Source organism: Lagenorhynchus albirostris, chromosome 7 (genome assembly GCF_949774975.1).
Source record: "Lagenorhynchus albirostris chromosome 7, mLagAlb1.1, whole genome shotgun sequence".
NCBI lineage: Eukaryota > Metazoa > Chordata > Mammalia > Artiodactyla > Delphinidae > Lagenorhynchus > Lagenorhynchus albirostris.
Window position 1 is genome coordinate 8,548,881 of NC_083101.1, and position 15,776 is coordinate 8,564,656.

At 44.7% G+C, this 15,776-nt stretch overlaps 1 protein-coding gene across 1 annotated transcript in view; it reads right to left on the reverse strand.

Annotated features, from left to right (window-relative positions):
• Positions 1-15,776, reverse strand: part of GARNL3 (GTPase activating Rap/RanGAP domain like 3) — a 154,332-nt gene that overhangs the window by 50,084 nt on the left and 88,472 nt on the right. The window contains exons 7-9 of the mRNA XM_060154318.1: positions 9,340-9,404; positions 6,643-6,706; positions 4,796-4,822 (exon numbers count right to left, since the gene is read on the reverse strand). Of these exons, the coding sequence (XP_060010301.1) occupies positions 4,796-4,822; positions 6,643-6,706; positions 9,340-9,404 (156 nt within the window). The remainder of the gene's footprint in view (positions 1-4,795; positions 4,823-6,642; positions 6,707-9,339; positions 9,405-15,776) is intronic.

Sequence of the window (15,776 nt, forward strand, 5' to 3'; positions counted from 1 at the left end):
AGTGAGGAAGAGGGAGGCGGCTCCCAGGCTGTTCCCTCCACCCGGGGCTCCTCCACAGCTCCTTCTACAGAAGCTCTTGCCCACCATGCGGGTCTCAACTCAAACGTCAATTTCCAGAGAGGCCTTCCCTGATCTCCCAACACACTCCCGCATTGTTATTCTCCGTCCCGGCAGCTTATTTGTTTTCTTAATAGCACTATTCACACTCTGTAATTCTTTTTATTGAGCTTGCATATTTGTCCGTTTCTCCCACTAGAACTTAAGTCCTGTGAAGGAGGGAAGGTACACATCTTACTTTCCGTGGAATCTCCAGGACCCGCCACTGTGCTGGGTATATTGGAGAGGGTTAATAAATATTCATGACATAATTGTATGCGTAATAAATGAGAAGAGAAACACAAGTGGTCAGATACAACTTATTTTTCACAAGCTGCTTCCAAATGATCACCTCTTCATCACAAACACGTTTTTGGTAAATTTCTTGGGATTTTGTCAAGGATTTCTGTCCACTTCAGGGTTCTATGACTTTTGTAGCTCTTCTTTCTCTCCCTTGGGAATGTGACAGCAATCACATGTCTCTGAGACTCTGGCACCGCTTCCACTCTCAGTGGTCCCTTAACAAGCACCTACAGTAGTCTGGGGTCTGACAGACGACCCTCTTAGAATGACAGTGCAGAGACTAAAGCAGTGGTTCTCAAACTTGACCAGGCATCAGTATCACCTGGAAGGCTTGTTAAAATAAAGATTGCTGGCCCCATTCCCAGGGTCTCCAATTCCACAGGTCTGGGGTAGGGTCCAAGAATTTGTATTTCTGATAAGTCCACAGGTGACATTTATGCTGCTGGCCCAGGGACCCCACTTTGAGAACCAGAGGACTAGAGGAACCAACCAGCAGACGGTCAGGAGGCCCAGGATCAGGTCCAGCTGAGCTGACAGCTAGCAAGCCAAGGGCAGAAAGACTGGGTCAGTGACTGGAGCGATGAGCCATGAGCCATGAACTAACAGCCTGTTCGAACCAGAAGGGACCCTCTGGTCCACTGAATCCATAGCTTTCATTTTACAGAAAGGACAACTGAAGCCCAGGGAAGACGAGACTTGCTCAAGGCTGGTACTAAGTGGATGGCAGGACTGGGGCTGGAAGTCGGGTCTCCTGACTTTCAGTCCAGTGCTCTTTCCAACGCAGTGGCAGAGTCTTCTCAGGATGGTTTTGAGTTGAGCAAAGCTAAGAGTTACAAGCAGAAATGGGACCCACTGCTGCCTGATCACTGGCTGAAGCTTTAAAAAGCTTTGTTGGGGCAGCTCTGTGACTGGCATCAGTACCCTTGCTGAGGGTACTCACCCACTTCAGGGGGAGGCTCCAGAAAGACTGGTGTGGCAAGGCCTTGATAAGCACTTGAAATTCCTTATGGGGTCTCATTTTGGTAATTTTGTTTCCCGGGCTTCCCAAACGATGTCAATGAATAACAGAGTTTTCTCCTATCTCCAGAAATCAGGGCATCACTGAACAGATGCATTATAATTTTTGAGGAGATAGTTTTTAGGAGGGGCTATTTGAGGAGGGCATCATTTGATTTGGGGCTACCTGACCACCACGGGTCATATTTTAACGAAGTGTTGAGCCTAACGTCACCAGTGCTTCATGAGGCTGGCTGCCACTTGGGGGATGGGAGGGAGTGCTCAAAGTCCCAAGACCACACCTGGGCCCCTGGAGGGAGGTGACTGGTGGAGGGAATCTGTGGGAACTGGTTTTCTTGGAACTTCAGTCCTGCTCAGACACTCACCATAGAGATGAGGTCATATTTGTAATGCCTACTTGTATGGGACTTTAAATTTTTAAGTTCTAAATTTCCTGAGACAAAACTCAACATGATTATAACCAACGCATAGTCACATTCTTGGGAATTAATAGTATGCTAGGAATTACATTTCTTCTGAAGAAAGTTAAGTATACGGGGGAGACTAACGTCCCATTGATTCCAGAAGACTCTTTTGGAATCAAGAAATGATGTCCTGATTCAAAACTGGACGCCCCCGGTTCCTTGTTACTCTTATTTAGGCAATGTCTCCATATTTCTGTGATTCACATGTTCCTACACATCTGTCACCCTCTCCACGTGTGTTTACTTGGTATGCCATGTTCTCTCCTGGCACGGGCAGGGGGCGCTCTCTACACAGTGGACAAATAAAACTTGGGTTTCAGGACACCAAACGACACTTTACCAAATAGCTAACCTTTCAGAAACATCACTAGTATTGTTTACTAATTTTTTCCCTGCCCATCTTTGCAGCTGATTATCACTATAATTGGGTGGAATTGAGATAAAGTCAAGAAGCTGGCAGGATTAGAGAAGAGTGCATTGGCCACACAGCTCTCAGAGAAGCTCTGAAGGATGCTGGCCACTGCTCACACCTCTTCAGGTACATTGTCATGAGTGCTCTTGTTGCTTCTAGCAAATATCCCCTTAGTAAGGAAATAAAATTGAGAAATAAAGAGATCAGCTACTCCTTTTTCAAAATTTGGGAGATCCAAAAAAAGTGTGAGAGGATATACACCAAACAGCAAACAGTGGTTCTTCAAGGGAGGGTGGAAGTGGCGAAGTGGGGGAGCTTTCATATTTTCCACTGATAAATTTCTGTACTGTTTGTCACAACGGGCAGGTGCATGCACTCTTGGGCGCTCAATAAATATTTGTGAATTAGCGAGTACAGTCATTTTGAGACATAAAAACTATATATAGTATAATCCTAATTTTATATAAAATATAACAAACATATATCAAAATGTGACACTATACCAATACTAGTTTCCTCTGTGATTGTAGGTGATATTTTCTTTATGCCTTTCGTACATTTCTGTATTCTTCAAATGTTTGCCAGAAATGTGTATGACTTTTATTTTTTGCCTTTTACAAACTACACGTGGAGTTCATGGATTCTTTAGCAAAAAGCATGATTCATACATGGTGAATATGTAGATTAAAATGTAGATGTCTCCTTCTGCCCGCTCTCTGCCATCCCACCTTACACTTCCATGAGCCTGCCCAAAGCAACTCCTGCCAACAGTCGGCGGTGAAACCTCTCAGCCTCCTTCCTTGCATTGACATCACCATGTTCAGGAATCAGCTGAGATGCCGTTACCTCAGAGAAACCCTTCCTGTTTGGTTAATGTATAAAACCCACCCCTGACCCCACATCACCTACCTTGTTTACTTTCCCCACAGCTATTGGGGCTGTCAACAGTACCGTGTTTATGTTTGCTTATTTACTTGCTTAGTTGGTCTTAGCCCACCAGATTGTAAATTCCATGAAGAAGGGACCTTGTCTTGTTCAGCAATCCCCAATGCCTCAAGTAGTACACGGTTCACCCACAGTCAGAGTTCAGTAAACATTTGTTGAATCAATGAATGGAGGAGAGGAGTGAATGAATGAATACACATAGAAATCTGTGTTTATAAAAACAACTGGGATTATACTGTAAGTATTGCCCTGTGAATTACTTTTTTCTTAGTAAATACTATGTCGTGGAAATGTTTCCATGCCAGTAATGAGGTCTACCTCATTCTTTTTAATGGCATCATAGTATTTCATAATTCATTCAATCAATACATAATTCACTTATTCAACCAACAAATATTTACTTTGTGTCCTCTATCTGCACAGTTCTAGGCTCTGAAGATACAGCAGTGAACAAAATTGAATAAGTCCCTGCTCTCATGGTGCTTACGTTCTAATGGGGGCAACAGATAAAAACTGAATAAATGAAATCCATGTGTTAAGAAGATAAGCAAAGCAGTAAGAAGGGCAGTGGGTGAGAGGCAGGGTGTGCTATCTTAAACAGGTGACCAGGGAAGGCCTTGCTGAGCAGAGATACTAATCAAGTGAGGGTGTGACCCATGAGACACCTGGGAGGAGCATCCCTGTGGTGGGAAGAGCAGGCTTCCTGAGGAGGTGGAAGAAGAAGGAAGTCAGTGTGGTTAGTGCAGAGCAGAGGATGGAGAGGTGGCACCAGCCATATCACGCAGGCCCTTGTAGGGAGGACCTGGCCTGGCATGTTTGGATACTCTGTGAAAACTAGAAGAGAGGGCAAGAGAGGAAGCAGGGAAAAGAGCTGGAGAGCTGCAGAGTCCAGGCAGGAGACGGTGGGGCTGGTGTCGAGGGGTTCGAGCGGTGGTGGTGGAGGCATTGAGACGTGTCCATGGAATGTGCTGATGGATTAGATGGGGGGTGTGACAGAAGGAGAGGTGTCAAGGATGTTCCCGAGTTTGGCCTGAGCAACTGGACGAATGATACTGCCATTTACCGAGAGGCACAGTGTACACACACTCCACTCATTTACTCAACTGTCTATAGATAATATTTCGGATACTTCTCTATGTTAGTTATGGACTTGGAAAACCCAGCATATTTTTTTTTAAAGTGGGACAACAGGAAATGGAAACATGCAAATAATATGGCATTCTGTAAGTCGAGTGTGCTAATAAAGTACACTAGCTTTAACTGAATGAAAACAAAACCCTAATTCCTTACCCTGATCATGAGGTTAACATTCGAATATTTCCAAGCAGATTTAAGCAACTTGATTGTTTTTCTATCTTTATGGCTAGCTGCATAGAAAATTCTGAAATACACCCGAGAAAACATGTCAGTGGAGTCTTTCAGTGATAAGAGATTCTCGCTGTGCAAATCCACAGAGAGGTGTGCCTGGGATAAAGGGCTGTGTTCCTGGTGAAGGGGAAGCTCATTTACAAATATGGAGGCGGAGCGGCACAACCAGGCATCTCGCGAGACTACTTACCTCTTGTTCTTCAAGAACCAGCAAGTCCTGTCAAATGAAGTTCGAAAAGTTATGTCCATGCTGAATGGTGGTCATTTTATGTTGACTTTCTGTGAAAGCCAAGCTTCAGTCTACTGACATTGACACCACTTTTCTCCCCTTCGAAGTGCTTAAAATATTCAAATTTAGCCCTACAGATTTTTATACAATACCTGGTCATTTAGGAAAGGCATATTATACCACAACTATCGGGAAACAAAGATGATGCACAGCAGTGGGAAGAAACACACAGATACCGAGGTTTCTCTAACCACTTAAAGCTAGCTTATCATATGCCGCTTCTGGGAAGATTTCGCCCGAGAAAAATGTTACACAGAAGGGCAGCAGAAGCAGACAAATAATATTTTAAAACAGCATCAGCCACCTTCCCACTTTTGGTGGAAAGATGCCTTCTTTAGAGTGCAGGTGGTTTATTTTCTGTTTACCTTTTGGATCCAGTGTTTTGTAAGAACTCTTTTCCCTACACCGGAAGCCTGTTGCTCAAGCCTTCCTAAGGGAAATCTACAGACACCTGATGACAGCAGGGGAACTCCTGCTGGTAAGTTGCACACACACACACAGACACACACACACACACACACACGGATGCTCACACCCACAGAGGATGGAGGGAAAGCTCATGAATGGAAGGGAGAGTGTGAAAGTGTCTTTTATTTGGTGAAAAACAGGCATAGAGTTATGATATAAATAGGCAGAAGGTTGCTGTATCTCGTTTTCTTGTCCTGTCTCATTTTGTGGGAGAGAGAAAGCAGATAAGGATGGCCAGGCAGGGGTGACCTCTCTGGGCAGAGGGATCTGCTCAGCAGCAAGACGCAGAAGGAAGCATCCAAAAGCCTCGTGGGTTTAGGCGCCAGTGTCTGGGGGTCCAGGCTCCAAGGAGGAAGGGATTGAGTATGATAACTGGTACAAATTAAGTAATAAGGGCACACTGGTACTGAATTTATAATTCTAATTTGTTTTTAAGGTGGCTATAAGGAACTACTATTAAGCACATTATGGCTTAAAGTTGCTTAAAGTTTAACCTAACACATCCATTTTTGCCTCAGTTCCTTCTGGGGTTGAGTCAGGGTACAAATACTATTTTAAAAATTAAATTAGAACAAAAGACATGGGAATTCACAATTCTATACATTTCTGGTAAGCTAAGTTGAGAGCCAGGAACTTATTATAAAAGCTAACTGTATCGTGAAGGTATGTACACAAAGATCGCTCACGCTTCCATCCATCCTTCTCATACTGCCTGAATTATTTCCCTGAAAAGCGGATTTAAGCATGATGCTCCTTTGCTTAAAGATTCTACTGGCTCCCCGCTGTCTCCTGGATAGAGTCCAACCTGCCTCTCCAGCCTCTTCCTGTGTCACCCCACCTGGCATGCCAACTCCTCGAAGCTCAGCTCTAACACACAACTGTCACACCATTAGTGATGGCTGTGTTTATACGTTTCAAGGGGATGATTTCAAAGCGAAATTGATTGCAACTGCAAGACAAGTTTGGCTGACATTTTTCTGATGGACTGTTACCTAGTTTATGACTCTAAATTTTTTTTCTCCCAAGGCGGACTGCTTTCCCTTAACAGTAAGTCCTAGGACAGCTTTCGGGACATCTTCTATCCTTTGAATTTCTGAAAATGACAGACTCCCAGCCTCTATCTTAGACTGACTGCATCAGAATGTCGGGTGGGAGGTTTGCCATGATGAGAACCGCTGGTGATTCTGGTTGGGATCCTAGGCTAAGAATCACTGATGATTTGTCAGTTCTAACACTGTGATCAAATTTATACAATTATGAAGCACAAAATTCTCTGTTACCTTTTGTATCTCAGGATGAAAAATTTCCCTGGGGCCTTTCTCGAATTTGTCCAGATTCATGGCACTGAAATAGAATGGACAGAGTGAGCCGCAGTGTGGTGGAGACTTAAATAATGTGGAGCCAGTCTCAGGTCTTCAGGAAAGCTAAGTATCATCTCCTAGAAAATCATAGCTGGATTCCCTGAAGGGCCACAGGAGGTACAAACCAACAAGGAGTGATCAATGAAGGAACATATGCGAGTAACCAACCGCAGTGACTGCACCCTGAGCACACTCACAGAGTAAGAGAGGGAGGGGGGAATTGAGAGCATCTGTTTCAGGCAACCTTGACTAATCTCCATGATTCTTACTTTTATTTACTAAAAAAGTGATTCACTGACATTTACATAGCAATTAATGATGAAATGTAATTAAGATGACCTGACGTGTCTTTCTTCCTTTGGCAATTCCTCTCCCATTTAGGGCAAAAGGCTGTCCTTAGCAGGATTGTTCTTTTATGTTTTGCTTTGGACAAGCAACGTGAATTTCCTTGAGCTAAGTTCCCCTAGAGGTAAAACAAGGAAATTGGACTAGACGTTGTCTAAGGCCTCTTTCAGCAAGAATCCTCATATTGGTAAATGAAAGGTAAAAATAATAGCGAATATTTACAGAGTATTTACTATATGCCAGGCACCCTGCTAAATGCTTTACATGGATTATCTCATTTAATCTCTATGAGGCAAGTACTATTTTATCCCCATTTTAAGGATGAGTAAATTGAGGCTCAGAAGTTAAAGAAATAGTCCAGGATAACAACGCTGTGAAGTAGTGGAGCCATGATGTGAACTCAGGCTTATCTGTCTCCATAGTATTTATATTTTAATTTCCTTTTCAGTTTCCAAGTTCATGATTGTAACAAACAGAGATAAAATATTTTCTTCTGGGCTTCCCTGGTGGTGCAGTGGTTGAGAATCCACTGGGGACACGGGTTCGTGCCCCAGTCCGGGAAGATCCCACGTGCCGCGGAGCAGCTGGGCCTGTGAGCCATGGCCGCTGAGCCTACGCGTCCAGAGCCTGTGCTCCGCAACAGGAGAGGCCACAACAGTGAGAGGCCCGCGTACCGCCAAAAAAAAAAAAAAATATATATATATATATATATATATATATATGGTTTTTTTTTCTTCTATTGGCAGTAACTGTAGACGTTTTAATCTTCGCATCTTTAAAAATACTCTCTTGCTGCAGCTTCCTCTGGCTATAAGTGGAGGACTGAAAAGTGAAGGCCTACTCAGACAATTAAATGAAATTACAACTCAGTGAAATCCCTGGTCTTTAAATATACAGAAGAAAGGAGCTGGAGAAACTTCATTTTAGAAGAAGAAGAAGAAAAAAGGATTCACAGAAATTTAAGCCCATATAATTCAAACTACTGCTCTCAAAGCAAGTTAAGATTTAGAAGCAGCAAGATACTTCTGTGCTCAAGAAAAAGGTTAACCTCTGCACTGATGCCCTCTTAGCTCGGGCTTCAGACTGGCCAGGAGAAAGATCATGGGGCCTGGGGAGAAGGTCTGCAATCTGAAGATGAAGTCAATGTGAACGTGAGATATGAAATGTTTTACTTCTTAATCCTTGGACCCTTTCATCAGCCAATTGCAATCCCTAACTGACAGTCAAGTTTGTCACTCTAACAGACATTCTGGCAAGTACGAGTCGTGGGTGGGAACATCAAAAACACCACCTCCTGCCACCACCTAGTTGCAGATAAATAAAGACTAGATCACCAGGCCACCAGGATAAGGTCTCAGACTCACACAGGATGGCATTAGTGATTGACAGCCCAAGCCCTGGCATCACACGAACCCAGGTTTAATTCCCAGCTCTGTGGTTTACCAGCTGTGAGATCTTTGTCAAATCTCTTCAGCTCTCTGAGGCTCCGATTCCTCCTATGCGGAGTGGTGGTAGCAACAGATCTACTTTATGGAGCTGATTTAAAGATTCCCCAAGAGAATGCTTGTCAAGCATCTAGCACAGCACCTAACAAACAGAAGCTACTGTTACTATGATGTAACATCTTAGCTGGTGACAGAGCAACAGGCCGACCGACCTGCGTGGTGGCATTCCCGAGGGGAGGCTGCCACCCGACATGGGGGAGAGATGAGAGGGAGGTGGAAAGATGGGAGCACGAGAGGCAGCTGAGCACCGAGCGGCGAGCGGTTCGTTCCATTCATTTAACTTTCTGTTGGTTAAGAATAAGCACGTTCTTCTCAGAGAAGCATTTGCTGACATCTGAGTTCTATTTCAAACCAGAAAAATGAAAGGAAAAAAATTTCTTGATTTTCTTTACGAAACCAAAATATTTGCATGCGTGCCGGAAAAAAGAAGCAGGTGACGCATGCAGAACACAAGTGCTTGAGAGCAAAGCTCGGAACCAGCCGGACCTGGACTTGCGCCTCAGTCCTACTATACACAAGCAGTGTGATCTTGGCTTTGTCCTTCCGAGCCTCTATTTCCTCATCCATAAAATGGGGACAATAACACTATCTGTTCTATAGGGCTGCTGTGAAGATTCAGTGAGGTAATGCATGTCGAGAGCTTAGCAAAATGTTGAGTATAACGCCAAGGTCCAAGGAAATAGCAAGCTGACATCAGAATGATCACAGGAAAAAACCCATTTATGGGTGCCAGGTGGGTTATGGGTTTCTGCTCATTCGTACTCACCTTAAGATGGACTTCACAGAGAGCGTTTTTGTGGGGCTGTAGGGAAGGCATATTTTCTGGGTACCCTGGAAAGTCAAAACAGCAAACCAGTGAGAAGTCTGGCAATTTCCATCTCTGAGAGAGTCTTACCTGGTCATTTAAAAGAAACCCATATCCAGTCTTTCTCATTTTTCTTCATATATATAAATACATTTTATGTTAGAAAAACTCTTACTGAGGTTCGACAGCATCTTCCACCATTCCCCCCTACCTGGCATTTACGCTTTTCTTTTTTTTTTTTTTTTGCATTGGGTCTTCGTTGCTGTGCATGGGCTTTTCTCTAGTTGCGGTGAGCGGGGGCTACTCTTCGTTGCTGTGTGCAGACTTCTCATTGTGGTGGCTTCTCTTGTTATGGAGCACAGGTTCTAGGTGCGTGGGCTTCAGTAGTTGTGGCATGCAGCCTCAGTAGTTGTGGTGCACGGGCTTAGTTACTCCTTGGCATGTGGGATCTTCCCGGACCAGGGATCGAACCCTTGTCCCCTGCATTGGCAGGCGGACTCTTAACCACTGTGCCACCAGGGAAGTCCCGGCATTTACGCTTTAAGCATTATTCTTCAGCGTCTGGACTGCTGGGTCCGTGCTGTCTCAGGTGCTGTGATGAGCAGATGAGCCGTCTGAACCAGAGGAGAAGGGGGTTTGGTCTCTGAGCCAAGAATTGGATAAGCCTCAAAGATCAGAAGAAGAAAACTGTCTCCACACATTCAATGGGACCCAAATGTGATTCCTCCAGGTCAAAGAGTTTTTAAACTAGAAATCACCCAATTCTTTCAGAGAAGTTTTCATAATGTGTACTTTTATATTTGTCTGTGTTTACTTATTTAAAGTCTGTTTCTTCCTCTCTGCATGAGTACCCATTGTGACCAACTCATAGGAAGTACTCAATCAATACTGGCTGAACGAAAGGGAATGAAGGAAGGATTGCCTGATGGCTCAGTCCCACATCTGAGCACCCAGGAGAGATGAGGGCTAGTCTCTTTTACAATCTCCAAGAAAGAGACGATACAGATTTATAATTCACAAAGGATTTATACTACATACTTATTTAGCAAAAGAGATTATGATGCAGTCCACGTATAAAATTCCCTTTCTAACTATGACTAATAATAACATCGGCAGCACAAACAGCTAGAGAAGGGAAAGGACATTCCTTGTAGGAATCAGGCAAGTTTGTTCGTGTTTTCGGGACACATCTGCAAACTCATGTGTCCGAGCCCTGACCAATTGCACGGAGTGGAGTTCCCCAAACTTTTCAAGCCCATGATCTCTTTTGGCAAAGTAAACTTTCACACCCAGGGCCCTGGAGAACTGGGTATTCTCACCCCTACTCCAGGCTGGGGATGAGTATGTCTTCCCAGTTATGTGTCAGAAGTTGCACCAGGTAGAGCCCTTCTTTTGGATTCTCTACTAGCCAAGGAAATTAGGTTGAGCTTTTTCTTTTTCTTTTTTTTTGTAGTTTGCATTAAGTAGATTTAAAAAAATTTCTACATATAAATATTATGATAGGAATATGCATTTTCAAATTCCACATGACCCACCCACTGAAACCTGAGTTAGTCCTGTGGCCTTGCTTCTTCACCAGCCCCAGCTTACCTCATACTGTGGTCACCTGTGTGGGATGCCAACCCATCTAGAACAGGGTCTTGAATCTGACCTTGCTTGTCTACCTTTTCTTCTCACCAAACACACCAAAGGCAGCTTTTAAGAGAAGACCGGGGCAGCTTTGGGGGGAATGTATGGAATGCGCGAGGGAGGATCAGCCCTGCCTGGGTGCTGGTATCATCGTCACAAGCTGCTGAAATGGATGTGAAACCCAGGGCTCTTGGGATTGTGGATCTGTATTTTTCTTCACTATAAAGGGGTAAAGCTCTTCCTCCCCGTCATTTTTTTTTTGTGGCTTTCCAGGGTTGCTGTTCTAGAAAAAACACCTTCCAGTTCTCTGTTTTCAGTGGAACCAAAAAACGCACAGGGAGAGTCAAGTACACGTGCATATCAAGCAACACTAGGTGAGCAGAGCAGGACACAGAAGTGCACGTCCACATTACCCCATTTAGCGCGCGCGCGCGCGCGCGTGTGTGTGTGTGTGTGTGTGTTTACGGACAGATGTCGAGAAGGACACTGCGGTGATTATCACTGGGTAGTTGGATTTTTTTTTTTTTTTTTTGATCCTCTTCTTTTTCACTTGCTGTATTGTCTGGATGGAATTTTTACAAGTGTGAGTCATTTTTTCTCTTTGGGTTTAGAAGGAACACAGCCAGAGATGTGCAAGACAGTTTCTAGCAGGGTTTATACGCTTAGCTGTGTTTCTGTTTAATGAGAGAATGTGAGCTCACGGGCGGAGGGAGGGAGCGCTGAGTCACCTGCATTGTTGGATTCCCCACAGCCTCCAGCGCTGGCTTTGGGCCAACAGGGGCTCAATAACTGGCCCTGACGCCGATGTTCTGCTTTGATGTGTTCATCTCCTCACTGCCCTTCAGTGGGCAGCAAACACCTACCCAGCCCTGCACATAATTTAGGGCCAAGAGAAGAGGCTCTGGATTTGGGCATTGGCACTTCTCAGAAGAAGGGGATTAATGCTCCTTCTGCCCACCTCATGCTGCCTCCATGGTGGTCCTGGGTCTCAATCCCACCTCCCTGACTTCTCTCACCATCCAAGAGTCATCCCCAGAAGGCTCCTGTTTCTCTTGTATTTCCTGTTCCTTCTGTCTGGAACGTCCCCCCACCCCTCCCCCTACTCTCTATGTGGCTGGTTCCCTTTCATCCTGTGGGTCTCTTTCAATGTCACCTCCTCAGGAAGCGTTCCCTGGACGATCTCACTTTGGCAGGCCTCCGTATCGTTCGTTCCCTGTCTTCGTTTCCTTCAGAGTGCTCATCACAATTTATAACGTAATACAGACAATATCTTTGGAAATTAAAATAAGTAAAACTTCCCCTTGCCTTTGCCTCACTCTTCCTGCCCCAGTACCTGGCAACTGTCCCAGGTGAGGAGGTGAAGTGACTGTTTTCTGAAGGAAGAAGATAGGACTGAGAAAATCTCTTCCGGAGGGAGGTAGCAGAAGTGCGACACGGACCCTTGCCTCAGTGGAAGGAAGGAAGAGGAAGACAGGGAAGCTGAGGGGTTAGGTGCTGGGGCCCTTGACGCCTCCGTTCCGAGGGCAGGCCTTGATAGGGGTAGGGGTGGGGAAGCACATCAAGGTAAGACCTGGAGGCACCTGGACTAGAGGCTCACTTCCCAGGCATGGCCTTCCAGAGGAGTCCTGAAGTCCAGGTAGAGCCTGTCTGAACACAGTGAGGGGCAGTAACTCGGTAGCTTCCAGCATGGATGGCCAGCAAGATTAGAGACCTGAGCCTAAGGCGACGCTCCCGCCTCCTCCCGTCTGACCCGGGGCTGAGAGGGTGCAGCACTTCCGAGAGGCTCAGCAACCGGCAGAGACCTGGGATCAGGTGAGAGCGTTCACATGTGCAGTGACTTCACTGCACGGAGCAAACGGCTGGGACACGGACTTCAGGGACAGGTGCTCTTCAGTGACCCCCCCCAAAAGCCGGAGGAGACCAGTTACACCTCAGTGGTTGCTTCTCCAAAGCAGAAACCAGAAAGAACCCAGAGGGCCCCGTGTGGATCCCAGGTCCTCCTCTCCCACCACCATGAGGCCTCAGAGACCCTCTCTTCACATACCCACACATTTACTTCAGGAGAAACAGGGCTAGAGAACTGAAATCGGAAAGGCTGATTATTTGTCCAAAAGGGACAGAGTCATCCGAAGAGAATATTTAAGCCAGAAGAGACTGGAATAGGCAAACATAAGAAAAATACGTAAAAAAAAAATGGAGGGGGCCAGAAAACAGCCTTCCTGGTGCAGAAGGTAAGAGGCTTTGGACGAAGGCACCAGCCCTTCTCAGTAGGTGACTAAGGAGAAGAGATGATCATGCACTTGGGGAAAACTGGCACCCGTTCTCCAGCGTTACCTTCTAAAACTGACGCTTAAACTTGCTTCAAGGACAGCCATGCTGATGGCAAGACTGACCCCAACTGCAGTGGCATGGGGAGAGGGGTAAGGCCAAAACTTGTCTGCAGGAAATAATTCACGAGTAAGACCTAACTATTTTAGATCAGATTTTTACCTTAAACCTGCTTAAAGAAAGAAAAATTTCTGAAACATAACATAGAAGTTTATATAAATAGAGGTAGCAGAGCACACTGGTTAAGTTGGACTTCAATTCATTAATTATTAATCATTTCATGAATTCATTCAACAGATATTTATCGAGCTCCTTCTATGTCCCAGGCACTGGGCTTGCTGGTGGGGATACTGAGGACAAAGCAGTTATGTCCCCTCCTTTCATGGAGCTCACAGGAAAGGGAGAGTGAAAGCATGAGTCAAAGAATTACATATAGAATTAGTTATGTACAGTGGTGACAGCTCAGCATGCAGTCCTGGGTTCTGCCTGGTCTGCCATCTCCCTCAGTCATGTCATTTAAGTTCCCTAACCTATAATAACACCTATGCATTTGGAGGACTTACCTGGCATACAGTAAGTGCTCAATAAATGTTAGATTTTATTGTTATTACTAGTACTAGTTTTAATCATCACAAAAAGTTCCTAGCCACAGTTTATTCTGTAGTGATTTCTGGAAATTCTTTCTGGGCTTTTTGAAGTTGCTACTTTATTGCTATATAGGTATGCATGCATGCAAATGTGTGTGTATGTATGTGTGTATAAAAAATTACTGTTCCTTATGGGGATATATGTATATTTATAGCTGATTCACTTTGTTATAAAGCAGAAACTAACATACCATTATAAAGTAATTATACTCCAATAAAGATGTTTAAAATTTAAAAAATTAAAAAAAAATTTTAAATTATTGTTCTTTTAAGTTTCTGCTAATTTCTTTTCCAAAAAGAGCTACATAGCAATTTTTTTTTTTTTTTTTTTTTTTTACTGTACGCGAGCCTCTCACTGCTGTGGCCTCTCCCCTTGCGGAGCACAGGCTCTGGACGCGCAGGCTCAGCGGTCACGGCCCACGGGCCCAGCCGCTCCACGGCACGTGGGATCTTTCCGGACCGGGGCATGAACCCGCGTCCCCTGCATCGGCAGGCGGACTCTCAACCACTGTGCCACCAGGGAAGCCCTACATAGCAGTTTTGATACACTACGTAGCTGAGATAAAAATCAGCATGCAGGGCTTCCCTGGTGGCGCAGTGGTTGACAGTCCGCCTGCCGACGCAGGGGACATGGGTTCATGTCCCCGTCTGGGAAGATCCCACGTGCCGCGCAGCGGCAGGGCCCGTGGGCCATGGCCGCTGAGCCTGCACATCCAGAGCCTGTGCTCCACAACAGGAGAGGCCACAGCAGTGAGAGGCCCACGTGCTGCAAAAAAAAAAAAAAAAAAAAAAAACCAGCATGCAGAGAGGGCAGACAGCAGAAGCAAGAAGAACTACAATCCTGCAGGCTGTGGAACAAAAACCACATTCACAGAAAGACAGACAAGATGAAAAGGCAGAGGGCTATGTACCAGATGAAGTAACAAGATAAAATCCCAGAAAAACAACTAAATGAAGTGGAGATAGGCAACCTTCCAGAAAAAGAATTCAGAATAATGATAGTGAAAATGATCCAGGACCTTGGAAAAAGAATGGAGGCAAAGGTCGAAAAGATGCAAGAAATGTTTAACAAAGACCTAGCAGAAGTAAAGAACAAACAAACAGAGATGAACAATACAATAACTGAAATGAAAACTACACTAGAAGGAATCAGTAGCAGAATAACTGAGGCAGAAGAACGCATAAGTGACCTGGAAGACAGAATGGTGGAATTCACTGCTGCGGAACAGAATAAAGAAAAAGGAATGAAAAGAAACGAATACAGCCTAAGAGACCTCCGGGACAACATTAAATGGAACAACATTCACATTATAGGGGTCCCAGAAGGAGAAGAGAGAGAGAAAGGACCCGAGAAAATATTTGAAGAGATTATAGTCAAAAACTTCCCTAACATGGGAAAGGAAATAGCCACCCAAGTCCAGGAAGCGCAGCAAATCCCATACAGGATAAACCCAAGGAGAAACATGCCAAGACACAAAGTAATCAAACTGACAAAAATTAAAGACAAAGAAAAATTATCGAAAGCAGCAAGGGAAAAACGACAAATAACATACAAGGGAACTCCATAAGGTTAACAGCTGATTTCTCAGCAGAAACTCTACAAGCCAGAAGGGAGTGGCATGATATACTTAAAGTGATGAAAGGGAAGAACCTACAACCAAGATTACTCTACCCGGCAAGGATCTCATTCAGATTCGATGGAGAAATCAAAAGCTTTACAGACAAGCAAAAGCTAAGAGAATTCAGCACCGCAAAACCAGCTTTACAACAAATGCTAAAGGAACTTCTCTAAGT